The 27,671-nt window shown below is 41.8% G+C and overlaps 1 protein-coding gene and 1 long non-coding RNA gene across 5 annotated transcripts; one reads left to right on the top strand and one right to left on the bottom strand.

Annotated features, from left to right (window-relative positions):
• Nucleotides 1-151: 151 nt before the first annotated feature.
• LOC112612410 (cytochrome c oxidase assembly factor 6 homolog) lies at nucleotides 152-10,819 on the bottom strand. 4 transcript variants are annotated; one of them, XM_025366901.1, is made up of 4 exons: nucleotides 10,583-10,804; nucleotides 9,890-10,045; nucleotides 1,716-1,721; nucleotides 243-468 (listed from the first exon to the last, which is right to left on the bottom strand). In XM_025366901.1, exons 1-4 carry the CDS (start codon nucleotides 10,792-10,794, stop codon nucleotides 465-467), a joined length of 378 nt encoding a protein of 125 aa, XP_025222686.1. In that variant the 5' UTR covers nucleotides 10,795-10,804; the 3' UTR covers nucleotides 243-464. The 4 variants fall into 4 exon arrangements, with proteins under 4 accessions (XP_025222677.1, XP_025222705.1, XP_025222696.1 ...); XM_025366892.1 differs by lacking the exon at nucleotides 1,716-1,721 and having other exon boundaries at nucleotides 152-468; nucleotides 9,886-10,045; nucleotides 10,583-10,819; XM_025366920.1 differs by lacking the exon at nucleotides 1,716-1,721 and having other exon boundaries at nucleotides 152-468; nucleotides 9,886-10,045; nucleotides 10,561-10,619.
• LOC112612424 lies at nucleotides 10,628-11,440 on the top strand. The gene is made up of 2 exons (XR_003116860.1): nucleotides 10,628-10,838; nucleotides 11,045-11,440. It is a non-coding gene; the product is annotated as an uncharacterized LOC112612424 (long non-coding RNA).
• The last annotated feature ends 16,231 nt before the right edge of the window (nucleotides 11,441-27,671 follow it).

Raw genomic sequence — 27,671 nt, 5'->3', positions numbered from 1 at the left:
TCCACAAACCCTCATCGTTTCTCACTTGGGCTGTTGTAATAGCTCTTGCCTGTATTAAAATGCTAAAACTCCCATTTATTTCACTTCTATGTATATTATAAATTTTATCTGCCTACTATCCATCCTCTAATTAAAAAAAAAGAAAAAAGTACATGTGTTTATAACAGGTTTTACTTTTTTTCTTAAAATAGAGATTTCTTACTAAATACCATTTTATTTCAATTCTTCACAGATCTGGTTCTTGATCATCTTAATTATCAAGTGTCGGATACAGGGAACAAGAATTGATATTCACTATCATTTAAACTACTACTGTCCCATAGTCAGTGGAGCTTTTTTTAATGTCCAGAAAGAATACTTTCAATCTTTATGAATAGCCTAGGATTTTGCAGTTGAAGGCTCAAATTGTCCTGCTTCAAATTTTTCTTTGAATTTTAAGTAGTCTCTTCTTTTATCGAAATATTTTATCTGTTGAAAAAAAAAAGGATTTGAAATAAGGGCAAGTTATGCAACTTAGATAAGCAAAAGCACAGATTTAAATGTAACACATTATTCAACATAAATTTAAGTGATTTATATTCTAGAATCATTTTCAATTGAGGCATTTGATGAATACGTCTCTGAGGAGAGTGTAGACCAGTGACTTCTAATCCTTTTTGGGTTTTAGACCATGTTGAGAATTTGAATAACTCAGGAACCTTCTCAAGAAATGGACCCATGTGCACACAGGTCAGGCTTGCAGGCAAGTTCAGAGTCCACAGAGAGCTCTCAGGTAGGTCAGAAGGCTTCAAATGTGAACACATTGGACCATTTTTTCTTTCTTCTTTTTTTTTTTTTTGAGACAGAGAGTCTTGCTCTGTCACCCAGGCTGGAGTACAGTGGCGCAATCTCAGCTCACTGCAACCTCCGCCTCCCAGGTTCAAGCTATTCTCTGGCCTCAGCCTCCCAAGTAGCTGCAATTACAGGCACCTGCTACCATGCCCGGCTAATTTTTTTGTATTTTTAGTAGCAATGGGGTTTTGCCATGTTGGCCAGGCTGGTCTCAAACTCCTGACCTCAAGTGATCCACCTGCCTAGGCCTCCCAAAGTGCTGGGATTTATAGGCGTGAGCCACCATGCTGAGCCTGGACCATTTTTCTTACCAACTCTAAATTCATCTTCATTGTCAGACTAGAAAACACTAGTTCTTTTGTTAAAAGCCTTTCTTAGGATTTAATTCTTAAATATTTCAGTGGTGCTTGTAAATAAAAATTAGCTTGGACTAAAAATGTAAAAATCTGCCCTGCCCTGTATCAATCAAGCTGGGATAACAGACACACAAAGTCAGCTGAAAGGAAACATGTCCCCGAGGGCGTACCACAGCCACGGAGTGTGCTAATAGATCCGTTATTTGAGTGACTACTGCTTTCTTATTCATTGAGAAATCTTGTTCTCTAAAATCATCAGCTACCAGAAATTTGCTGTTTGAAGTCTTATCTGTAAGAAGGAAACATCCCACTTTTGTCTAGATCTAAGGCACCCTGACACAGAAGCAGCCTCAATCTCCGACTCAGCTTCAGAATGTCAGATAACATTTCTCAACATGAACATGACACTCAATCTTTTAACTTCAAAGAAGAAAACCCTGGTCCACTTTTCAATCCAGAGCTGATGATGACACCTATGCTTTGTACTGAGGTTGTCAAAACACCATTTCATTTAAATTTTACCTAAACTCCATTCTTCCCCTAAACTTCTAACCACTCTCTTTTTCTTTGTTGGTGAGATGCCCACAGTTCCTCCGGTGTGTGGTCTTCCTGGTTATAAGCATTCACAAATCAGACTACAGATTCATCCCTGATGGTCTCCGGCTGATTGGGCTAGGATGGATGTTATATAAAGGATACCAAAGGAAGAAGTGGACAATGCCCTTAACATTTTTGTGACAAATTAATAGATGTTTGCATCTCCTGTCACATCTCCAACTGCCTAAGACAACACCATTTAGAGGTTGTACTGACACTGCAGTCCCAACTTGTCCAGAACTTTGCTCCTCTCCAAACATGTTTCTCCTCTAATACCTATTTCAATGAACACATCACATCCACCTGGACACTTAGATCTCTTTTCTCCTCTTCACTGCCCCAGCGCAAACCCTCATCATTTCTCACTTGGGTTGTTGTAACAGCTCTTTCACTGGCTTCTCTATTTCCAGGCTCAACCATCCTTAATCCACCTGTCCCAGGCTGCCAGAGTATAATCTTTCTGAAACCCAAATTTGATCAGGTCACTTGCTTATTTGAAGATCTTTCAAGGTATTCATATTGCCTTTAAGGTTTGTAAGACAAACAAGGCCACTGATGGCTTCATCCCAGGACACATGTCCATCCTCTCTGAATTTACCAGCAGTCACTGAACTGTTTGTCCTACAGAACTACCCCATGCTCATTTCCTGTGCATCTTGATTCCATGCCTTTGCATATTATCACATTCTGCCTGGAAAGCTCCCCTTCCTAGCCCTCACCTTCTCTTTCAAACAGCCTAAGACCCTCAACACATGGTCCTTTCTCTAAAAGGCTAATGAATCAAGAAGGATTCATTGAAAAATACTGTGTACACATAAGCGAGTGGTCTCTAAACCACTGAATAAGACCCAGGACAGTAGTGTGAATGCCAAAATACTGGGATCTCTGAGACATTTCAAAGTTTTATAGAAAAAAAGACAATATGTGAATTTGATATGAAGATCACAGATCTTGGATATTTGGTTGCTCTGTTTGTGGAACTTTGTTAGATGATGCTAGAATGATAGGCCTGATCCCTGCTCCTAATTTAGGAATAGGAGACTTTTTTTTTTTTTTGAGACAGAGTCTCACTCTGTCACCCAAGCTGGAGTGCAGTGGCGTGATCTCAACTCATTGCAACCTCTGCCTACCGGGTTCCAGTGATTCTCCTGCCTCAGCCTCCCAAGTAGCTGGGACTACAGGCACGCACTACCATGCCGGGCTAATTTTTGCATTTTTAGTAGAGACAGGGTTTTGCCATGTTGGCCAGGCTGGTCTCGAACTCCTCACCTCAGGTGATCACCTGCCTTGGGAGTGGTGGCTCACGCCTGTAATCCCAGAAGACTTTCAATAGGACCATTATACAAGTCACACTGAGGAATGCTATAAAACAGACATGTGAGTACTAGAGAGAACTAATTTGTTTTTGTAACAGCTAGCATATCAGTTGTATGGAATATTTATTTTGTAATAAGCATGTATTTTTGGTGTTTTGGGATAGAATTATTCATTCTAAATCCCAATTTGGTGGTACTATTTTTATCTTTATTTCGTGGCTGTAACATCAGCTAAGTAAAAGATCCAAATTTTGAAATCATAGACATTCAAATCCTGTCTCTACTACTTTACTGGTTGGCTGGTCTAAGACATTATTTTACCTTTTTGAGCCTTAGTTCCTATTGTATAAAACAGATCCAACAGTACCTCGGAAGACTGAATGAAAATTAAAGGCAACAAAAACAAAGCGTCTCATTCAGAATGCACTCAAAAGATATTTCCATTTTCTTGCCCTCCCGTATGCCTCCCCACCCTTACGCACACATATCTCTGGAAAAACTTTTCAGCTTTTATTCTATGGCAGTTGGGTAGGACTTTGACAAGGTAATACTTGAAAAGAGAGCACAGGTGAACAGCGAGCGAAGAATCGATAGTGAAGGGCAGGCTGAGAAATACCTCAGTTACGCACTAAGAAAGAACAGTGTTGCAGAAGAACAAGGGTGTAAATGGGAAACGGGCTATCGCTGTCAAATGCTGCAGAAGTCAATGGGAATAATTTACTATATTACCTGCTTCCCTTCTTCGTTACAGTCGTCTACAACTTCGCAGGTCACCATCTGATAGTTAGGCTTTGTGTCCCCACCCAAATCTCATCTTGAATTGTAATCCCCATAATCGCCACGTGTCAAGGGAGAGACCAGGTGAAGGTTGAATCACCGGGTAGTTTCTCCCATGCTGTTCTCGTGAAAGTGAGTGAGTTCTCATAAGATCACGTGGTTTTACAAGTGGCTCTTCCCCCTTTGTTTGGCACTTCTCCTTCCTGCCGCCTTGTGAAGAAGGTGCCTGGCTTCCCCTTCACCTTCCGCCATGATTCTAAGTGTCCTGAGGCCTCCCCAGCTATGCTGAACTGTGAGTCAATTAAACCTCTTTCCTTTATAAATTAACCAGTGTCAGGCAGTTCTTTCTAGCAGTATGAAAACGAACTAATACACCATCATTTTTTCCAACAATACTCAGGTCACAACTCGTGGGTAATTTCAATGTCCGCATACTGATCTTTTCAATACCATGGCCTCTCAGTTCCTTGACCTCTTCAATGATCTCATCCTCCAACCTACCTTACTCCCAGGATCAAAGCTTATATCTTGTCCTCATAACAAATACAACTCTTCCATAATTCCAGTTGTGAGAATCCCATTCTCCAACCCCTACCTCTGAACATTCCCTCTTGGATTTAATGCCAACAGCCCATCAGTCCCACCGCCTTTCCACTGATTGTCATCCCTCTCATGGCCTCATTTCCCTCCTTACTCTTAAACCCAAAGCTCTCCAATGGCTTTCTGTATTACTAAGAGTAAAAGCACCAACCATGAATGGGCACAGTGGCTCACATCTATAATCCCAGCACTTTGGGAGGCTGAGATGGGCAGATCGCTTGAGTCCAGGAGTTCAAGACCAGCCTGGGCAACATGGCAAAGATCACACCACTGCACTCCAGCCTGGGCAACAGAGTGAGACCTCTCTCAAAAAAAAAAAGAAAAAAATTAAAAAGTACCTCCCTGGCCTCCCATCTCTTGGCTCTAACTTTTGCTATTCTTCCTGTCCCTTAAACACATTTTTTTTTTAAAACAAAACAAAACAAAAAAATCAGAGTCTTGCTGTGTTGCCCAGGCTGGAGAGCAGTGGCATGATCTCAGTTTACTGCAACCTCCACCTCCCAGGTTCAAGCAATTCTCCTGCCTCAGCCTCCCAAATAGCTGGGATTACAGGCGCCTACCATCACACCCAGCTACTTTTTGTATTTTTAGTAGAGATTGGGTTTTGCCATGTTAGCCAGGCTGGTCTCAAATCCTGACCCCAGGTGATCTGCCCGCCTCGGTCTCCCAAAGTGCTGGGATTATAGGCATGAGCCTCTGCGGCTGGCCCATCAGTGCAGGTTTTTGGCTGTTTCATTCTCTCTGCCTGGAATCCTCTTCACCAGGTATCTGCCTATCTGTTCCCTAACTTTTTCCTAACTTTGTAAAAATAGTTTCTGTATAAATAAAACCTTTCCTGACCATCCTACTTAAACCTGTACCCTTGTTTGATTTTTCATCCTATCACTTATCACCATATAACATTCTTTTAATTCTACTACTTGTCTCTCTCCCCATACTAGAATGTATGCTACAAGAAGGCTGAGCACTCTATTTTTCCTTGCTGTATTTTCCTATGGCATATGGGAGGTGCTCAATGTATTTGTGGAATGACTAAATGAACAGGATATAGACCAAAAAAAACATGACAGTAGAGCTGAAGGAGGGCCATCATCTATATTTAGGAGATTTTTTTCGATATCATTTCATTAAAATGGACAAGCTATGTGTTCTTGAACTTTTCTTTAATAAATACTCTTCTTATAAAACATGTGAATGTGTTACTTTTCTTGTCAGAAGGGGAACACTGAGTCTCCACTCTAGATCCATTAACTATAATACTCCTTCCCTGGACAAGACAAGTACTTGAACTGATGATGAACACAGTCATTCCTCTCCTTCACCCCCTGGCAGCAAGACAAGCTGTGGAGAGCTTGCACTCAGCTCTGCAGTTCTACGGGTGAGTTTTATAGGTACAGACCCCATGTGGGGGTGCTGTGGTGGCTTCATGCTGCCTGCAACTGGACAGGTGGGATTATGGCCACTACTGGGTCTCTGTCCAGATTCCCTCTGCAGACCCATGTACCTACTCCCTGCTGCGCTGGGCAGTGGCTGCTAACACCAGATGGCTGCCCCCTTCTCCAGAGACCTGCCCCTCAGCCAACGCCAATGACTGGCAGGCACAAAAGTCATTAATTATGGTGCAATTCACACTCCAGAGTTTCCAGAAGGATCAGACTGAAGCTGGACAGCAGCTGAGCTCACAGCCCTGACTTATCTAGTCTCCCTCCCGAGAACACTCCAATAATTCAGTCAAGGTTGACATCCAGGGCCCGGGTCCTAAGTTGATGCTGGTGTCTTTCACTGAAGCTGGAAGCACAGGAGGAGGCCTACTGGGTGCATGATTCGGAAGAGCTCACTCTTGTATATGCAGACGTCAAGGTTGGTCCTCATGCATCTCCAACTGGCAGCTAACGGGTGGCTGGAAAGGCAGTTCTGGAGCTGGAGAAAGGGCCAGGCTGGAGACGCACCTTTGGGCACTGTATGGCCTGAAGGCTCATGCACCTCCCAAATTCCCATGTTGAAGCCTTAACCTCAATGTGATGGCATTTGAAGGTGGGGCCTATAGGAGGTGATTAGGTTTAGATGAGGTCATGAGGATGGGCCCTGCTAACCTGATGGGATTAATGTCCTTGTAAGAAGAGGAAGAGCCGGGTGCAGTGGCTCACGCCTGTAATCCCAGCACTTTTCGAGGCCGAGGTGGGTAAGAGGTCAGGAGTTCAAGACCAGCCTGGCCAAGATGGTGAAACCCCACCTCTACTAAAACTACAAAAATTAACTGGGTGTGGTGGCGGACACCTATAATCCCAGCTACTCAGGAGGCTGAGGCAGGAGAATTGCTTGAACCCGGGTGGCAGAGGTTGCAGTGAGCTGAGATCACGCCACTGTACTCCAGCCTGGGCGACACAGTGAGACTCTGTCTTAAAAAAAAAAAAAGAGGAAGAGACTGGACCTCTTTCTCTCTCTCTCTGCTGAGTGAGAACACAGCAAGAAGGTGGCTGTCTACAAGCCAAGAGGAGGGCCCTCATTAGAAACTGACCATGCTGGCATCCTGATCTCAGACCTCAAGCCTCCAAAACTGTGAGAAATAAATTTCTTTAAGGTATTTGGTTATGACAGCCTGGGCTAACATAGGCATCAACACATAAGCTGGGACTTCAAGCCATGGCTGTAAACAGGATTGCCTTGGACAAGTGAGTAGCAGAGAAAGGAGCTCTAATGAACACGGGCATTTAACACACTCATAGGAAGGCATTCCAAAGAGTGGTGGCTGCTAGACATGAAGAAACTGGGTGAGAGAACTGTAAAGGGACCCAAGGAGACAGGGCTTTTGTATTTAAGTAGACTTGAATTATAACTCAGTTTCTAGAACAACATGAGACTTGTGCAAGCTATTTTCACAGATCCTGTTCTTGCACAGTAGGCACAGGGAGAAGTATGTGGGGTCTGGCATCAGACTACTGAGTTCAAATGCAGGCTCTGTAACTACAAGTGACTTCATGTCAATGTGCCCTTACCTATAAAACTGCTAAGAGAGTTCCATGAAGGATAAAGAACATAGATGACACATTTCAAGTGTGTGTAGACTGTAGAGAGGATGTACTCAATTTATGTTAGCAGTAACCATGATGCAGTGACCCGGAGAGAGGTTGGGGCCTCAGGGGATGGCACCCAGTCTGCTTGAGTGGGAGAGATGTACCATCAAGAACCAAACGGCTGGCTGTAAAAACCCTTTCTGACACACAGACTGGAAGCCGCCCTGGAAGCGTGGGAGTGGGAGCCATGAGGCTGGAGAAAAAGCAGTGGGTTTCAGGAGAGAGAGGATAAAAGTGCGATCGAAGGGGAACTCCAGCTTAAACCTGGAGTTGCTCTCAATGCATCTGTCTAATGGGAAGACTACAGAGGTACAACATTTTCTGCTGGAATCATCTAATTCAATCACACAGTCCCACACTGATCAGTTTTCGGTTTACATGTCAAGTTATGTATTTTGTCTTCATAATAATCCCATGCGATAGGCTGTATCAGGCTGGTTTTACAGATGAAGAGTTCATCTAAAGCAATGTCTGGCCAGATGTGGTGACTCAACACCTGTTAATCCCAGTGCTTTGGGAGGTCACGGTGGGAAGATCACTTGGGCCCAGGAGTTTGACACCAGCCTGGGCAATATACTAAGATCCTGTCTTTACAAAATATTTTAAAAAATCAGCCAGGTGGCCAGGTGCGGTGGCTCATGCCTGTAATCCCAGCACTTTGGGAGGCCCAGGCGGGCGGATCACAAGGTCAGGAGATCGAGACCATGGTGAAACCCCATCTCTACTAAAAATACAAAAAATTAGCCGGGCGAGGTGGCAGGCGCCTGTAGTCCCAGCTACTCAGGAGGCTGAGGCAGGAGAAGGGCATGAACCCGGGAGGCGGAGCTTGCAGTGAGCCGAGATCACGCCACTGCACTCCAGCCTGGGCGACAGAGCGAGACTCCGTCTCCAAAAAAAAAAAAAAAAAAAAAATCAGCCAGGCGTGGTGGCAGATGCCTATAGTGACAGCTTCTCAGGAGGCTTAGGCGGGAGGACTGTTTGAGGCCAGGAGGTCAAGGCTGCAGTGAGCTATGATCACACCACTGCACTCAAGCCAGGGTGACAGATTGAGAACCTGTCTCTGAAAATTAAAGAAAGAAAAATAAAGTAATTTCTGTTCACTGTGTTCATCCCCAGCTCAGCCACCAATACGACCCCTCCCTGCAACACAGCCGCCTTGTGGCCTCCTTCAAAGCCTCTTAAAGGTTTGAGGTAAGAGAAGGTAAAACCCCTAAAACCACCCCAACTCTAAAATTATCTGTTTTCCAACTACATGGTATATTTTGGAGCAGCATAAGATAGTGAAAAAGCACACACAAATCCAAGTTCAAATCCCACATCAGCCAGTTAGGATTGCCTTAAAATTACAGTTCTACCAATCACTGAGTAATAACAAGCGAGTCACTTCAATGCTCTGAGCTTCAGTTGCCTCCTCTGGAGACAGAGAATAACAACGTCTTGCTCTGTGGCTCACGCTGGAATGCAGTGGTGTGATCTTGGCTCACTGCAACCTCCACCTCCCGCGTCCCGGTTCTAGCAATTCTCCTGCCTCAGACTCCTGAGTAGCCGGTATTAGAGGCACATACCACCACGCCCAGCTATTCTTTTTGTCTTTGTATTTTCAGTAGAGATGGGGTTTCACTATGTTGGCCAGGCTGGTCTTGAACTCCTGACCTCATGATCTGCCCGCCTCAGCCTCCCAGAGTGCTGGGATTACAGGTGTGAGCCTCCACACCCAGCCAACAGCACCTATCTTAACAGGTATTGGTGAAGATGAAAATGTCAAGCACTTAGCACACACGGCCACTTACTAACCTCAGTAATAGTCCCCTTTCCAATCCCTCCTTCTACTAAGGGCAGGGAATACAGCGCTTGAATGCCTGTCAGGGAGACAGAATCTACCATAAGAACCTTTTTTTTCTTCTACTTACCAAACTCCTTTCTTTGTATTTTGGGTATATGATGACTTAAAGAATTTTGGGTGAGCAACTGGGAATGTTTTATTTCTGCTAGTAGCTCTAGGCCAATTAATTTTGCCAACTCCTGCCCAAGATTAAATACTACCCCTTCAGAAGATCCTGGAAAAGTCCACCCGTGAAATGAACTGGAATTTTTTGGTTATTGTTCATACGTTTGTTGTGTTTTTCAATGCTCTTTAATGTGTCAGCTGACATTCTCCAAAGATCTACCTGATGTACATGCATCAAATAAGGCTAGATTACCAGGCAAGGTTTTCTCTGTGCCTCAAAGACACTGTTAATTGACATGCCTCAGAGAGTGCTTCATGTCAGCCTACCACTCACAGTATAAGCTCGATGTATCTTAACAGGGAAGATAAACACATCTGTGACTTACCCACTGTTGGGGACAACTTGATTCGAAAGAGCTTCTTAACTTCTTGCATTGAGAAGCATCCTCTAAGTTCTCATCTAAACACTTCCAGTACTCATCCCGGGCCCCCCAGCAGACCTGTCTTTCCTTCATAGATGGCGCTGCCATTCCTACTGGGATGAAGCTGTTGGCCAAAATAACATTTGAGATTAACAACGAACTTTGTAATCTGAAGAGAAGGTAAGGAAAGAGGAAAACTGTCAATCTCCTCTTCCTTTAAAACTAAAACAAAAAACAAAAAAACCATGCTTCGGGATTTTGATGATGCAACTGAACCCAATCAGTTCTCGGTGGCAGCATAAGACCACTCGCTCTTGACGCTTATCTCACACTGTGTGATTTGATCCCTGCTGGGGCGGCAGCGTGGGCTACGAAAGCCTGGCTGAGAACTGTGGCTCTGTCCCAGTCGCTTAGGGCAGTTCATTTATTCTCTCCGAGGCCGTTTCCCACCAGTAAAGCGGGAACAGCAGTGCCTAGTTTACAGGGTTACTGTTCGAACCTAAGCGCTGTAGAAACAGGTGTGCAGGGGCCACAATCACCAAGCAGGCGACTGGAGTGCCACCCCGTTTTGCACAAGAGGAACCCGCGGCTCGGGGACAGCAAGGGATCTCCCGGGCCCATACTCCACGCGCGCCTCACCCGGACCCCTCAGCGAGCCGACCTCTCTGCCCGCCCACGTCTGGCTTCCTTCCGATGTCGACGAGAGGAAAGGGTCACGCAGGCCACCAACCGGCGGTGGAGGGCGCGGTGCCGAGTCCTGCCACTGCAGGGTCGCCCCGCTGGCTCGAGCTCCAGAAGAGTAGATCTCCCCAACCGCAGAAAGCAATTCACTCGGCGAAATCGCGGACTCTTTTGACCCTTCCGGGCTACCATTTACTTTCCAAAGAGGGGCGGGTCTTCCTGTTTCGCTTTTATCTGTAGGACTGACTTCCGGCCTTCAAGGGCAAGAGGGGTATATACGTGAATATCGTCGCGCAGCGTGTCCCGGAGGCTTAATGGGCTAACTCCGCGGGATAAGGCGAGCCAAGGGGTTTGTATGGAAGTTTGCACCTGAGAATGCGAGAACTGGACGGAGTGTTGCAGAACCGCAATACGTTCTCGTTTTGTTTTGTTTTTGATACAGGGTCTCGCTCTTCCGCCCAGTCTTGAGTGCAGTGGTGAGAACACGGTTTACTGCAGCCTCAAAATCCTGGACCCAAAAGATCCTCCCACCTCAGCCTGCCTCCCAGGTAGCTGGGACGACAGGAGCACAACACCATCGCTTCTTGGATTAAAAGAAAAGGATGAAACGGGCCTCAGAAAGAGGCGGTGACGTCCCAGAACCCATGGCGGGGGAGTTGGGAAAATAAATATTTGTATTGTTACCTCCCTTGTGGCTTTTTTTAACCCCGAAACAGCAAGGTATTTTTAAAAGGGATGAAGAGAGTTGCTTCAAATGTTTTGAGATGTTGTTATTTTTAATACGTGAGTTAATGTCTTAGAAACAAAATGAACAAGAAAAAAAAATTTTAGAAAATATGCGTTAATATCTCAGCAGAATCTTTATTAAAAAGGATGTTTATAGTCAGTCATCTGGCACCCCGTTCTCTTAATAGATTCCATCTGTTCCACCATCTAGTTCTAAAACATTTATATAAGATAAGCAATTTACGATTTTGCACTCAGTGCAGTTTGAGCCATTCCAAATTCAATATATGCAGACTTCAGGGTGGCGATGTGATGACAAGTAGCACCAAATATGTGTTCTGCAATATAGAAAGTATTTCCCCCATAGTTAATGCACTCTAATAGCGGAGTTACTTTAGCTTTACCAGAGCCACCCCCTTCTTTTACATCATGTCTATTGACGTCGGTTTACATATAGATGTCTTTTAAATATGACTGATGGGATATAAAAGGAATGAAAGGCAAGAGTCTTAGATGACTTCTGAGTCTAAAAAGGAAATGTGTTTTAAATTTAAAATTTATATGTACCTAATGAAAAATACATATGAAACAAAGTGAAGAAAAAAAATTAAAAAAAAAAAAAAAAAAAAAAAAATGCCTGGTCATACTGGGTAATTTTAACAGGCCTTTCTCACTAATTGTTAAGACTAGCAAGAGAAAAATTAAGAATATAGGAAACGTGAATAACATGATGTACAAATGACGCAATTAATATATACAGAACAACACGAGCAAAATCAGAATGTACAGTTTTTTGAAAGCAGACATATCACCACAGTCAACCACATACTTAGTTATAAAGCAACTCAACAAATTTTGAAAATTGAAATAATTTTCGTTTTTTACTACAGTGCATTTAAGATAGAAATCAATAAAGAACTGTAAAAAGTCAAATAACAGAGACAGAGTCGATGGTATTGAGAAAATACTTTGAACTGAACCATAAAATACAATAGCAACACCTGTGGGATGAAACTAAAGCAGCACTTAGAGGGACATTTATAGCCATAATTAAGTATATTAGAAGAATCTGAAAAGTCTTGAGCTGAAAATCCCTTTTCAAGACGTTAGTAAAAGGACAGCAAAATAAGACAGAAAATAGAAGGACAGAAATAACGTTAAGAGCAGAAATTAATGAAATGGAAAATAAAAGCAGTGGTGTACCAGAGCCAGCCTGTACTGGCATGGGAGAGCCAATTGTGCACACCTCTTGGCAACTCCATGATCAACAACATCAAATAAGTAGCTTGAAGTCACCTGTGATGGGACTGTTTACACTATGGAAATCAACAAACAAGCCAGGATTTTGTTTTATATTTGGAGCTAATTCACCAGCACACCACAGCATAGAATAGGTTGAAAGAAACCAAAAGCTGATTTATTTGGAAAAAAACTAATTAAAATTGGCAAACATCTAATAGCTATAAAAGGAGGGATGTCAACAATCTTTATCAAGAATGGAAACTAGAAATACTATAGACATCAAAAAAGTTAGATAAGCTTGTAAACAATTTAGTGCAAATAAGATTTAGATGACTGTACAGATTTCAAGAAAAACAACTGACTCAAAAGTAGAGAAACCATTAAGTAATTTGAATGAGAGTGAAGAATCTTCATACACACAAATCCTAGGTACATGGCTCCACCAGTAAGTTCCTAAAAGCTTTGAAATAATTCCATTCTTACTGAATAAGGCTACCATAACTTTTGTACTAATTGTAAAATCCCCAAACCTCTGAAACACCAAACACTTTGGAACTCCTTTGATGAAAAATACGTCTTAAAGTAACATGAGACTCTTTATAGTTGTTATTAACGTTACCACTTAGGTGACGGCATATGTTTTTCTGTAGAAATATTAATGTATTTCATTATGGGTACTGTCCCAGTTCTTGCTGAGAATATTATACAATATATGTTGTATGTTTCAAACTAGCTTTCTAATATTTAAAATAGTCTATATTTCAAACATCTGGCTCCAGGGATTTCAGATAAGTTATGTGGACCTATATGAGAAAAAATCTTTATGACGTAGGTTAAGAGGAATTTTTAGGCATAAAGGAAAAGCTCAGTAATTATCAAATGATGTGGCCGGGCGCAGTGGCTCACGCCTGTAGTCCCAGCACTATGGGAGGCTGAGGCAGGCAGATCATTAGGTCAGGGGTTCGAGACCAGCCTGGCCAACATGGTGAAACCCCGTCTCTAATAAAGACATAAAAAATTAGCCGGACATGGTGGTGTGTGCCTGTAATCCCGGCTACTCAGGAGGCTGATGCAGGAGAATTGCTTGAACTCAGGAGGCACAGGTTGCAGTGAGTCGAGATCATGCCATTGCACTCCAGCCTGGGCGACAGGGCAAGACTCTGTCTCAAAAAAAAAAAAAAAAAAAAGATGTATTACATACATAAAAATATTGGGCTACATAAAAGTAATGGACTTTTATTTACCAAACAATACCATGAAGTGAGTGAAAAAGAATTAGTACCCAGAATATGCAAATAACACAAATCAATAAGAAATAGACTTGCCCATTTTGAAAATGGGCAAAAAGCTTAAACAGGCACAGCACCAAATGCAAATGACTAACATATGAAAGAACCAACATTCTCATTAGTAACTATAGAAAGAAACATGAAGATAACAATGCAGTACTATTAGACACACACCAGATCAAAAAAAAAATGTAAAGTCTGACAGAAACAAGTTTTAAGGAAGAAGCAATGAATATCCTCATACACTATGGTAGCATAAATTGATACAATCAGGGAAAACAGTGTGGCATTATCTAGTAAGATTGAAGATACACATTCACTGTGACTCAGCAACTCTACAGAATTTCCTGTACATGTGCATTTTTGCTGAAACCATTATAAAACCCAAACTTGTATCAACAATAGAATGGATAAATTATGGTAATCGTACTGTGAAATGCAATAGAGCAACAAAGAGAAACAAACGATTATCTACAATAACATGGTGAATTGCCATACTGAGACAACCAAGGAATACAGAATGTTTCCACTTACATAAAGTTCAAAAACGGGCAGAACTCTACTATATTGTTTAAAATACAGTCATAAGTAGTAAAACTATAAAGAAAAGCTAAGACATGGTTATCACAAATGTTCCTCTCCAGGGTGAGAAAGGAGACATGATCAGGGAGGGGCACATGGGATGGGGGGCTCCTGTTTTATATACGGACCTGAGTGTTCGCTTTATAATTATTCTTGAAATAAACTGTACATATATGTTTTATTCACTTTTCCATAGGAATGTATATCTCACAATTTCTAAACAAATAAAATGAGTCATTGACCTGAGAAAGGTCATCTTTAATAAATTTGATTTATAGAAAGGTAAAAATAGTGGTCATACAGAACATTTGTAGTGTGGTTACTAAATTTTTAATGAATTTAGTATCTTAAGTGCTCTTCGAGGTCAAAAGTTAGTGGTCTCTAGTGCTAAATGCCACTGTGCACCCAAGCAATTCCTACTGGTCTGTGGTAAGCCTAAGGGATAGACAAGAAACATATTACCAGGGAGATGCAGTGAGGTGCAATAACATCCCCCACCTTACCTCTGAAGAAGTCTGTAGTTCACCAATTGGGAAATGCTGGTTTCACTAACAAAGCAAAAACAAACTAGAGGAGAGGAATTTTGAGGTGTTGATAAGAAAAAGAAAACTAACACAGGATAACAATCGCAAAGACCATTTCACCTTATAAAATCTTAAAGATTAAAATGGAAGAATGTGGGTGCCATAAAATGATTTCAAGTGTGCTGTTTTGACACAAAGAGGGTGTAATCACCCAGCCTATGTTTGGAGGAGAGAGGAGGCGAGGAGGAGTCAGTGTGAAGAGGTGGAAGACGTGTTGTGCTGGGTTGCCATCCAGAGGAAATTTCGAGTGGGTGCTCTCTAGTCGGAACGAAGTAGATCCCCAAACCACTGGTGGGCAGGGCCAGACAGACCCAGTCGCACTGAAAATGTATGTGTTGTTTTTCTGTTGCTGCCCACAGACTTTTATTTATAATCTGTACTGTTACAAAGCAGTTATCACAGACACCCACTCACGGACACAAACCGGAGAACGATTCCCTTGACTTCAGTGTTGCTACAGCGATCTTCTGAATTTCTTCTAGCTTTCTGTGCTGTCTCCTTGCCTTCCCCAACCCCCTTAACTATAGGTATGCGCCAAGATGCTGTCCCTTCATTTCTTTCTCTCGTCTCCTCTCTCTCTCTCTCTCTCTCTCTCTCTCTCTCTGCATTGTTTTAGTTGCTGAGTCGATTCACTCTGATAGTTTCGGTTAGCACTTCTCTCACAAAGACTTGCAAGACTATGTTTTGGTCCTTAACAGAACCTTTGTGACAGTTTTCTTATTCCACATCCCTACTGGATAGCTTCACTTATCTTTCCATCCTTCCAAGACGTTCAGAACTGGACTCGGTATTTTCTCTCTAGAAGCGCTGCTCTTCTTAAGCTGTTCCTTTTCATCAGTTCCACAGGTCCTTTGTCTTCCCGCTAGAAGCCTTCCAATTCTCTCTTGGGCTCCCTGCTCCGTATTTACACAGCCAATTCATTTCACAGCATTACGCATCTGTGCCAGCCGCCATGCTAGGCCTCGGGGATAAAGACAAGTAATAGGCCCGTGGCTCACGCCTGTAATCCCAGCACTTTGGGAGGCCGAGGCGGGCGGATCACGAGGTCAGGAGATGGAGACCATCCTGGCTAACAAGGTGAAACCCCGTCTCTACTAAAAATACAAAAACTTAGCCAGGCGTGGTGGCGGACGCCTGTAATCCCAGTTACTCCGGAGGCTGAGGCAGGAGAATCGCTTGAACCCGGGAGGGGGAGCTTGCAGTGAGCCGAGATTGCACCACTGCACTCCAGCCTGGGCGACAGAGCGAGGAAAAAAAAAAAAAAAAAAAGACAAATAAGGTAGGTCTCAGCCTTCGAGAAGCTCAGTCTAGTGGAGGACATGGACCATATTATCCTCTAGTAAAGGGCAGTGAGAACTATGATAGAGACAGGCACCCAATGCAATGGGTGTCCAGAACAGGAGTTTGCCCAGAGAACTCAAAAAGGGGAACACAGGCGGTGTTAGAAACAGCACAGTGGAGTGGACAAGAGTATTGTGTTCAGAGGCAGACTAGGCTTGCATTCTATCTCCTCCAGTATCAAGCTGTGCAATCTTGGTCAGCTTACTGAATCTTTATATACATTGGTTTCCTCAACTGAAAATGTGGATGGTAATATAGACCTTAGGTTTCTAGTGAAAGTTAAATGAAACAAGCCATGCAAAGCACTTAGAACAGTGTCTAGCACATTCAAAAATTTCATTAATTCAACACACACACACACACACACACACACACACACACACATATATATAGGGAGAGAGAGAGAGGGAAGGAGAGCACTTACTATGTGCTGTTTTAGGGGCTTGGGTGACATCAGAGAACATATAGATAAAAATTCCTACCCTCATGGAATGTGCATTTTAACAGGGAGACAATAAGCAAAAAACATAAAAAATAAAGTATATGTAGTATGTTAGGTAAGTGTTACAGGAAAAAGAAGAAAATGTTAATTATTAATATTACTGTATTATAGAGGTCACTTCATCTTAGACTTAAAGGAAGAGAAACCTTATAAACAGAATGATGTTTCATCTCATCTAAGATGCATTCATCATAAGTTGCACCATTATTATTATTTTTCTTTTTGAGACAGAGTCTCACTTTGTCCCCCAGGCTGGAGTGCAGTGGCCCGATCTTGCTTGGCTCACTGCAACCTCTGGGAGCAGGTTCAAGTGATTCTCCTGCCTCAGCCTCCCGAGCAGCTGGGACTACAAGCACATACCACCATGCCCGGCTAATTTTTTGTATTTTTAGTAGAGACGGGGTTTCACCGTGTTAGCCAGGATGGTCTCCATCTCCTGACCTTGTCTTGTGATCCGCCTGCCTCGGCCTCCCAAAGTGCTGGGATTACAGGCGTGAGTCACCGTGCCCGGCCTGCACCATTATTTTATATAACACCAAGAAAAGAAAAAAACATTGCCAATTGAGTATAACACAATGCTTTTTATTACCGAGGATTTTTCTTTTTGTTTTTGAAACAGAGTCTTGCTCTGTTGCCCAGGCTGGAGTGCAGTGGCATGATCTTGGCTCACTACAACCTCCACCTCCCGGATTCAAGCTATTCTTGTGCCTCAGCCTCCCAGGTAGCTGGGATTATAGGCGCCCACTTACCACACCCAGCGAATTTTTGTATTTTTAGTAGAGATGGGGTTTCTCCATGTTGGCCAGGCTGGTCTCGAACTCCTGACCTCAAGTGATCCACCTGCCTCAGCTTCCCAAAATGCTGGGATTACAGACGTGAGGCACCATGCCCAGTCCTACCTAGGATTTTTATCTTAAACATTAAAACCTATTTAGATATATTTAGGCATGGATTATTTTCATCATATTATACTTTTAAATACATTAAAATGAACACAAAAGCAGAAATTGATTAAGGTATTCCTAAAACTTCTTTATATTTAGTCCTCTAAATCACTTTTTGATTGAGTCACAAATGTATTCCCTTCCCTTCAGGCAAAGCAAGCAGTAATATGAATGTCCAGAGACAGGGCAGAACCGGTCTCTTGAGAACAGTGAACAGCTTACTATCCCTGGAACATAGGATGCTGCATGGGGGTTTGTGGGAAAGAGGTGAGGAGGTCTCTCTATCATTAGAGCCTACTGTTCCTTGATTAAAAACAACTCTCAACTTTTTTCTTCTTAATTAATTCACATCATTCACGTATTCGACAGACACTTATTCAGTCCCTACCACCAATATGGGGCCACATGGTGGTGCAGACACAGTCCTGGCCCCCAAGTTGCTTTCAAGCTGCCCATAGCTGGGTCCTTGTATAACAGATCCTGATTCTTCTTGGCCTGAGACTCCATATTCTTTCCCTTGCATCCATCCTTGCCCAACTCTGCTGGGCAAGTCTCACACAAGTGCCACTTTCATCACGTTGCTCTGATCCATCCTCAGGCACAAATGATGAACAGCTATTTGATTTCTCAGCCTGACATTAGGGGTCTCTAGTCGCTGCAGGGTGACTCCAGCCTTCCATAGCCTGCTGATTATTCCCTGCTCCTTGGGTCAGGCCCCCTCTTGGCCGGTGCACCCCCCCACTCATTCCCACATCTATGCTGGTTCTTACCTCTGCTCTCACCTTTGATGCGCTTCTCCTACCCGCTCAGCAACTAAATCTCATGCACTGGCCCATATCCTTCCAGAAGCCTTCAATGACAGGAGAGCCTTTTCCTGATGGCTTTTGTACTCCTAGCCAGTATAACGTGTTCTGTAATGAGCCCTCTCCACAGCTAGGCATGGTGGCTCACGCCTGTAATCCCAGCACTTTGGGAGGCCGAGGCAGGTGGATCATTTGAGGTCAGGATTTCGAGACCAGCCTGGCCAACATGGTGAAACCCTGTCTCTACTAAAAAATACAAAAAATTAACTGGGTATAGTGGTGCACACCTGTAATCTCAGCTACTCGAGAGGCTGAGGCATGAGAATCGTTTGAACCCGGGAGGTGGAGGTTGCAGTGAGCCGAGATTGCACCACTGCACTCCAGCCTGGGTGACAGAGCAAGACTTTGTCTCAAAAAAATAAAAATAAATAAATAAATAAATACAAATTAACCCTCTCAATTTATTTCATGGTCTATTTGATGTGAAACCCCTGCCCTCAGTTCTGCGTAGAGAAGGGGTTTGGTAATTTCCCATTTATTCCTTATAGTACATAATACCTTGTCGCTACATATGGAAAACACCTAAGACACAGCTGTCATTTGCATGAAGAATACACAGTGAAAAGAGAAATTGGACTGCTTCATACATAATATCTCTCATTTGACACAAAAAGGTTTATGGAGTGAGTGTCTTATGCACTATGTCTGACGTTCGGGGAAGCATAGCTCAATGAAATGCAATCTTTGCCTTTGATTTGTTCATAGTCTAGTGGGGAAGTCAGATATGAAAACCTAAAGTCACAATGTAGTAAAAACTAATACTGAGCTATGGGCCAAGGATCGTGAGCATGGAGGATGGGGTAGCACATCCTTTCTGGGAGAATCAGAGGGGTCTTCACTGAGCAAGTGAACTTGGAAGCTACATTGAAGAAAGAGTGAATGTTTCCCAGATAGGAAGGGAAAAGGAGGCATTTGAAGCAGAGATAAGTGCAAAGGCCTGAGAACCTAAAAGAACTTAGTGCCTTAGTGTTCTCAGCCTCACTGAGCACTTCCTAATTTAGAGCCTTTGCGTTGGCTGGCCCCTGGGGTTCCTCTGTGTGGGATGGTTTCTCCAACCATTTCTTCTTCTCCAAGTCTTGGCTCACCAAGTCCTAAGCAATTCTCCCTATTTAAGTTAAAACCTGCTCCCACCTCCATTGTCTAATATCCCAACACCAGTTTTGAATATTCCATTCTTTTCCCATTGATTTACAATGTCAATTTCATCCATGACAGCTTATAATATTTATAGTTTATAATATTATAGCTGAGTAAATCTATTTATCAACTAAATATGTATCTGTGTATCTATGTATCTACCTAGTTAGCTATTAACCTATATGTATGTATATCTTTTTTTTTTTTTTTTGAGACGGAGTCTTGTTCTGTCACCCAGACTGGAGTGTAGTGGCGCCATCCTGACTCACTGTAATCTCTGCCTCCTGGGTTCAAGCAATTCTCATGTCTCAGCCTCCCAAGCAGCTGGGATTACAGACATGCGCCACTACGCCCGGCTAATTTTTTGTATTTTTAGTAGAGATGGGGTTTCACCATATTGGCCAGGCTGGTCTCGAACTCCCGACCTCAGATGATCCACCTGCCTCAGCCTCCCAAAGTGCTACGATTACAGACATGAGCCACCATGCCCAACCGTATGTATGTATTCATCCATCTATCCATCATCCATCTATATAGCTAAGCTTGCATTGTGGTATTCACTCAAAACCCACACGTTTTTATTGCTGTTGCTATTATTAAATTATTTCTTAATTACTGAAAGAAGTATATTAAAATATGTTACAATGATTATAGATTTGTCTGTTTCTTTGTTTATATTTCTAACAGTTACAGCTCACAGCTATCTTGTTAGGTATATACTATTATATATACCATCAACACAAATTTCTTTTTTACTCATTTAACATTTCTGGCCTTGAATTTTATTAACTGATATTAATATTACCTCATTTCCTCTCATTTTTATAGCATTTCCTCAGTGTATCTTTTAAAAATCCTTTATTTGCATCCTTTTTTGGGTCATTTTGTTTTAGTTTCACCTCTTGTACAGAGCATACAGTGACACTGAAAATTCTTAGGTGATAATTTCTGTTCTTTTTTTTTTTTTTTTTTGAGACAGAGTCTTACTCTATTGCCAGGCTAGAGTGCAGTGGCACAATCTTGGCTCACTGCAACCTCCACCTCCGGGGTTCAAGTGATTCCCCAGCCTCAGCCTCCCGAGTAGCTAGGCCTACAGGCACGCGCCACCACGACTGGCTAATTTTTATTTCATATTTTAGTAGAGATGGGGTTTCAACATGTTGGCCAAAATGGTCTTGATCTTCTGACCTAGTGATCCGCCCGCCTCAGCCTCCCAAAGTGCTGGGATTACACACGTGAGCCACCGCGGCCAGCCAAGAATCTCTGTTCTTAGTGGATGATTGTAATCTATTTCATTTACAAGGATTATGAATGCATCCAAAATTATTCCAGTCTGACCAGGCCTGTTTCTGGTAGGTGGGAAAAGAGTATAAATGAGAACCCATGTTTCATATGCTTGGTACTTAAAAGTTATGAATCAAGCTGAAAATAAAATGTTTTTTTCCTTTACCTTGACAAGTGTACCTTCATAACAGCAACATTGAAAAAGATGTATAAACGTATGGTTTTCATAAAGTTTCCAACATGTCAAAGATGGATGAATTTAATTATTATTACCCTTATCTGGGAGTCCTGTTGATGAGTCAACAATATTTGATTGAGCAACAAAATAATCTATTCAAAAGTATGTATTCTGTAAAATGTATTTTTCTTGCCTTTGTTTCAGAAAAATTGTTAATTATGTTGTTAAAAGAAAGAGTTTCCAGATCCTGAGGTAGAACTTAGGCAAAAAAAAAAAATATGAAAAGTAGAAGGAGTTTCACATAATTTGTATACAGATCTAAAAGAATTAAGAAGTAAATATAATTGTGTTCTAATTACACCAAATATGTATGTATAAAAATGTAAATTAAAGTAAATGTAAAGAATTTTTGAAAAGTTATTTTTACATAGTTTCATGATGTGGTTTGCTAAAATATTCAAATTTATCTATTAAAATCTATAAGGCAAAACCAGTGATAATCAAGGTTTAGGAAACAATAAATCTTTATTATTATAATGAGTTGAGTTTTTATTTAATTTTCTAAACATTTAGTTACATACTTACTAAATATGTTTGTAAAACATATTTACAAGTTTATTGCACAAAGTTTGGCTGCCAATGTAACAAATTGGTATCATGTCTCACTCTAGACCTTTAAGCGTACATCTTTGAGAGTATTATGAATTGTTTAATAATAAAAATGTGGTTGGGCACTGTGGCTCATGCCTCTAATCCCAGCACTTTGAGAGGTCCAGGCGAGTGGGGCACTTGAGGTCAGGAGTTCGAGACCAGCCTGGCCAATATGATGAAGCCCTGTCTTTACCAAAAAATACAAAAATTAGCTGGGTGTGGTGGTGCATGTCTGTAGTCCCAGCTACTCAGGAGGCTGAAGTGGGAGAATCTCTTGAACTTGGGAGGCAGAGGTTGCAGTGAGCTGAGATCATGCCACTGCATTCCACCCTGGGCAAGAGAGCAAGACCCTGTCTGGGAAAGAAAAAAAGCAAAATGTTCTGCAATTTCTGAGTGCAACTGTTATGAACATCACACTAATTTGTAAGTACCTCAAGAACCATGAATTGGACACAAATGGGTGCTTGCCACTCCTGGGAAAATATATTTTGTCATACAGGAGTCTGTTAACGTTCATGCTACCTGAGAAGAAAGAGCTCACAAGTTAAATTTTCTTTTCTGTTACTAAAGCACTTTCGCCACGCAAGTCCTCCCTGCAAGCCAAAGAATCTACATACTGACGTTAACACTGATACTACATGAAACTTTCATGGTATTTGGACATAGTTCCTGTTATTTCAAGGTCCTAGACCAGTCATGAGAGCTGATACTAGGATTGTTACACATTGTAATGCCTATGTGACCTAGGTGAATTTCTACCCTGTCTTAACCCTGCTTATCTTTAGGAAAGAGGATGTCTGAGGTCAGAATTTCCCCCTTTTGACCTAACTTACTAAGACTGGTGGGATCCAAGATGGCAGCTCACTTGACCTCTGAAGAACCTCTAACTTCATTATAGTCTAATGTCCATTCTAAATGACTCTCCCACCAGTGCCATGACAGTTGATGATTACCATGACAACAGCCAGAGGAAACCATCAAAGGACAAAAAGGAAGGTGCACTCTGGTTTTGAGAGGTTCTCTGGCCCATTCCCAGAGAAGACGTGAATATTCCTCCTCTTTCTCTTAATGCTTAACCCCTTCATTAAAGATGCCCTGTATTTGTGACGTACTCACTTGCAAGACCTATGAAATTGATTTGTGAGCGAAGCTCCCACTTCTCGTTTCTATGGCCATCGAACAAAGCCTGAACTGCTTGATGCTCACTTTTGGTTTTGTGTATTGGCTTCTGAACTGAACAGGGAAAGACCCCATTTTGGAAAGACAGACTTTGTCAGTAATAGGATCTCATATTCAGAGCTGAAGGCTAGATCCCATATGATAAAGGAATTTGTTCTTGCTCTTGTTTTATGCTATCTTCTGAAAACATTAATCACACCTTATTTTAGTTCTCTTATGTTCTTTTAATTTATAATTTATTTCTTTTCCTTAGATGGTAGTACCTCTGACTTTTTGGTTTAATGTCTTCATTCATCGTGTTGATCTTGCTTAAATGCTCAGTAAATTTTGTTGTCTATCTGTTCATGCTTGTCATTGCTAAATTATGTTTTATTTAGTACCCTGTCTCTTTTTGTAGAGAAAGGATGGGAATTGCTCACAACTGCCTACTTTATGTTTTCATTTTAGTATGAGTTTTTCCTGGAGTTATATAGAGTAAATGGTTCCTACTCTTGCTAACACTTTCACCTGTGTATGTGTTAAGTTGCAATTTTTATTTGCTGTCTTCCCGTAAGTAAAATCTCATCTCCTTTCTATCCTAAAGAATTCCTCAACATTTCGGATCTTCTATTTCCAGGACTTGAAGTGGGAGAGGAAGTAGGTACTTAAATCTTAATCTAATCTCTTTTCTTTCTTTTCTTTTCTATTCTTTTCTTTCTCTTTTCTTTTTTTTTTTTTTTTTTTTTTTTTGAGATAGAGTCTCACTCTGTCACCCATGCTGGAGTGCAATGGTGTGATCTTGGCTCACTGCAACCTCCACCTCCCGGGTTCAAACGATTCTCCTGCCTCAGCCTCCTGAGTAGCTGGGACTACAGGCATGTACCACCACACCCGACTAATTTTTGTATTTTTAGTAGAGACGGGGTTCTACTATATTGGCCAGGCTGGTCTCAAACTCCTGACCTCAAGTGGTCCGCCTGCCTCGGCCTCCCAAAGTGCTGGGATTATAGGTGTAAGCCATTGTGCCCGGCCTCTTTCCTTACTTTTCCAAAACACTTTAAGAAATACCATAGTGGAGCAAAACAATAATATTTACAGAAAACACAACTGCACAAACATAGGTGCTTCTCAAAATTAACCCTGTGATGAATGACAGTAGCACTCCGCAGGCTTCAGTTCAGTCCCTCTCCTTCTTAGTGATCACCTCCCACCTGACTCCCAGCCTATCCCTCATAGCAGCCAATATTCTATTATTTTCCACCACAATGTAAGATGAAGCCATACCTTTTGGCCAGTTTGTCCCCTTTCCAGCCATGAAAGACCTAAGATTTGAGCTCTTTTTGTCCCTTTAGGTCTGAGGATGTGTAGAGATTAATCAGGTTCCAGGGTGAGGAATGTGCTGTTATTGGCATAGTAAATGATACTTCAACACACTACAGGTGAAGCTCCTTCCCACCGTAAGCCCACACTAGAGCAATTCTTTAAGCATTCAATAATCAGAACCTACATAGAATGTTAATTGCCTCACATCTGGTAACCAGAGAGTTATTCTGTCCTCTGGATAGTGTACCCTATGATTTTATTAGCTTTTAGTGCCCAGGATATTGGCACTTATTCTATTTAGAGCAACTACAGCCCTAAGCTGTGATTTTTCATTCATCCTGTTCTCCTGAAATGATTTTGGTTTGGCCATGAACAGAGGACTTCATGTTTATCATTTATTTATTTGTTTCATGAATACTTTTAAGAACGTAGTCTGCATAATTGAAACAGCTCCTGCCTTTAAGAGGCTTGGAAGTTAATAAGAGAACTGACCAAGGTCACCAAGACGTCCAATATGTGGCAGTGGTGTGAGATAGTTGGCACTCAACGGCAGACTTGGTGCTTATTTGATTTTGGGGGACTGGGAACTACTTCACGAAGGAAGTAACTTTTGAGTTGAGCGAAACAGGATGAATAGGATTTTCAGAAACAGGTGGGGGCCAGGCCGGTTCAGATGAATGGAACAGCAGAACTCTCTTAGCCTGTTCAGGCTGCAAAAACAACAATACCATAAACTGTGATATGATTTGGCTCTGTGTCTCCACCCAAATCTCATGTTGAATTGTGATCTGAGTGTTGGAGGTGGGGCCTGGTGGGAGGTGATTGGATCATGAAGATGGTTTCTAATGGTTTAGCACCATCCCCCTAGTGTTATCTTGTGACAGATTTCTCACAAGATCTGGTTATTTAAAAGTGTGTAGCACTTCCCCCTTTACTCTTTCTCTCTCTCCTGCCACCATGTGAAAACATGCTTGCTTCCCTTTTGCCTTCTGTCGTGACTGTAAGTTTCCTGAGGCCTCCCTAGCCATGCCTCCTGTACAGCCTGTGGAACTGTGAGTCAATTAAACCTTTCTCTCTTTATAAATTACCCAGTCTTAGGTAGTTCTTTATAGCAGTGTAGGAAAGATTAATACAAACTGGGTGGCTTATAAAAAACAAAAAATTATTTCTCATAGTTCTGGAGGCTGGCAAGTCCAAGGTCAAGGAGCTGGCACATTTGGTGTCTGGTGAGAGCCTGCTTCCTGGTTCCTGTGTCCTCAGAAGGTGGAAGAGGCAAGGGAGCTCTCTGGGGTCTCCTGTATAAGGGCACTAATTCCATACATGAGGACTCCACCCTCATGAACTAATCATCTCCCAAAGGCTTTACCTCCAATCCAAATACCCTCACATTGTGGATTAGATTGGGCATATGAATTTGGGGTTGGGGAACATAAACATTCAGTCTATAGCAAGAAGAAACAGGTAGTACAGTAGGGGCAAGATCTGGGAGTGACAAGAAGCTCAGATAAAGAGATGGGCGTCTGTAGGGGAGTGGTGGGAGATACAAAAAAAATCCAGATGAGGTTCTAATGTACAGGGTATTCAATGCCATGCTGAGACATTAGGGCATTCAGTGGTCAGCAACAGAGAGCCACTGAACGTAATTAAGCAGGAGAGTAATATGATAAAATATCTTGTTTATTATAGCCCATCACCTCAGTCTGAGCTCCTTTTGATCTTGAGTCTGTCATTCAAACTATGGAATTATCTCCTGTAGCGCTGTCACCCCCTGCAGGTTTGATAGACATCTTCAACTATGCTTTTCTAACTAGAATATCAAAGCATACAGAATTCATAGCCCTCATCATATCCCTAACAGTGACTTCCCTCCAGGTTGGTGATTCTTAAGAATCTTTGGGCTATGCTTATCTAACCACAGAATTCCTATGTATAATAGCATCCAGTCCATAGTTCTCAATGATAGTAGCAGATATTATTGATTACTTACTATGTAGTCAGTACATATGATTTACATTCATTACCTTATTTAAACTTTTCACAAAGCCTCGGGATGAGGCTCTTGACACTTATTGTGAGTTCCTTTAAATTGCAGTGCCTTCCCTGTCCCACACATTTGAATCATTATTCTATGTTTTGAAGCTTGATTGAAAACTAAGGATTTTATCAAATAAATCCTTCATAAAACCTTCAGGTATTTGTACCCCCTTTAATATCTATTTGGTTATTAGGAAGAGTTGTAGAATTCACAAGATCAATTACAGACTTCATTTTTTGCTTGTGTTTATTGAGGTTATATGAAACGTTTTAAATGTGACATGGGAGAATAGTGAAATAGAGTTTTAACTTAGCCAAGATGCATGATTTTAAAAATTGAAGTAGACCTGAATTTCCTGAAAACTTTAAAATAATCTAATTGTGCCAGCATGTTAACCTTAGTCACCTAAGCAATAGAGAAGGTTTTCATGAAAGTCCATTGGTCTGTTTTAAATAAATACCTTGAATATTAATAGTATAAAAGAGCATTATCTAAGTAATACTGAAGCTTATTGTCAAGTGAAACTTTCTTGATCATGATGGTTAGCCATGTATGCTCATATCTGTTAATAGTGGTGAGTGCTTTCATCACGAAAACAACCTTTAGATATGCAAATAAGTGTAGTAGCTAATATTCTGTCTCCTTTCCTTTATACCTCATAGATTTTCAATCCCCCAATGTATTTTCATCTTTAGAGAAATAGAAGGTGTGTTTCCTAATTGTGTTATACTTTTGCATTGTTTAATGAGTTAAATTATAAAACTTTTTCCATTTATACCAGTAGGGTTGGTAAATGGGCCTCTAGCCAGGGGCTACTATAGCCCCTAGGCTATTATCTTATGATCTTTCAAGTACCAGAGATGGGTAGTGTAAAGAAGGGCCTAGGGTCTGGTTCAGGACATGTTTTCTATTTTACAGAAGGGTTCTGTAATGTGCTCTGTTTTCTCTGAATGCTCTGGGGACTTCCGTTCACTGAAATTGTTGCCCAACATTGCACTAATGACTATTCCTTAAGAGCTGATTCTTAAGAAGGTGGGGCATGACCTATAGATTTCCTTGCAGACTTGGTACAATTCACAGGAAATAAACATAGGGAGGTGAATTACTTGTCAAAAGTTACATTGCTACTAAATGGCAGATCCAGGATTTGAACCCCTAAGGTCTATGATAGAAAATGTGATATATTATCCTGTGTGGGACTCTGGGGAGAGGCCATGTTTACTTGGTAGG

Source organism: Theropithecus gelada, chromosome 1, assembly GCF_003255815.1.
Source record: "Theropithecus gelada isolate Dixy chromosome 1, Tgel_1.0, whole genome shotgun sequence".
NCBI classification, from domain to species: Eukaryota; Metazoa; Chordata; class Mammalia; order Primates; family Cercopithecidae; genus Theropithecus; species Theropithecus gelada.
This window is presented reverse-complemented; position numbering and strand designations above follow the sequence as displayed.

Bases quoted from the DNA above. Each gene is read 5' to 3' on its own strand.
- LOC112612410 (XM_025366892.1), bottom strand. From the start codon at position 10,794: ATGGTAGCCCGGAAGGGTCAAAAGAGTCCGCGATTTCGCCGAGTGAAT. The intron at 10,046-10,582 runs GTCGGCTCGCTG...TTTGGCCAACAG, and splicing joins AGACGTGGGCGGGCAGAGAG to CTTCATCCCAGTAGGAATGG. The intron at 469-9,885 runs GTAAGTCACAGA...TTTTTTCAACAG, and splicing joins CAAGTTGTCCCCAACAGTGG to ATAAAATATTTCGATAAAAG.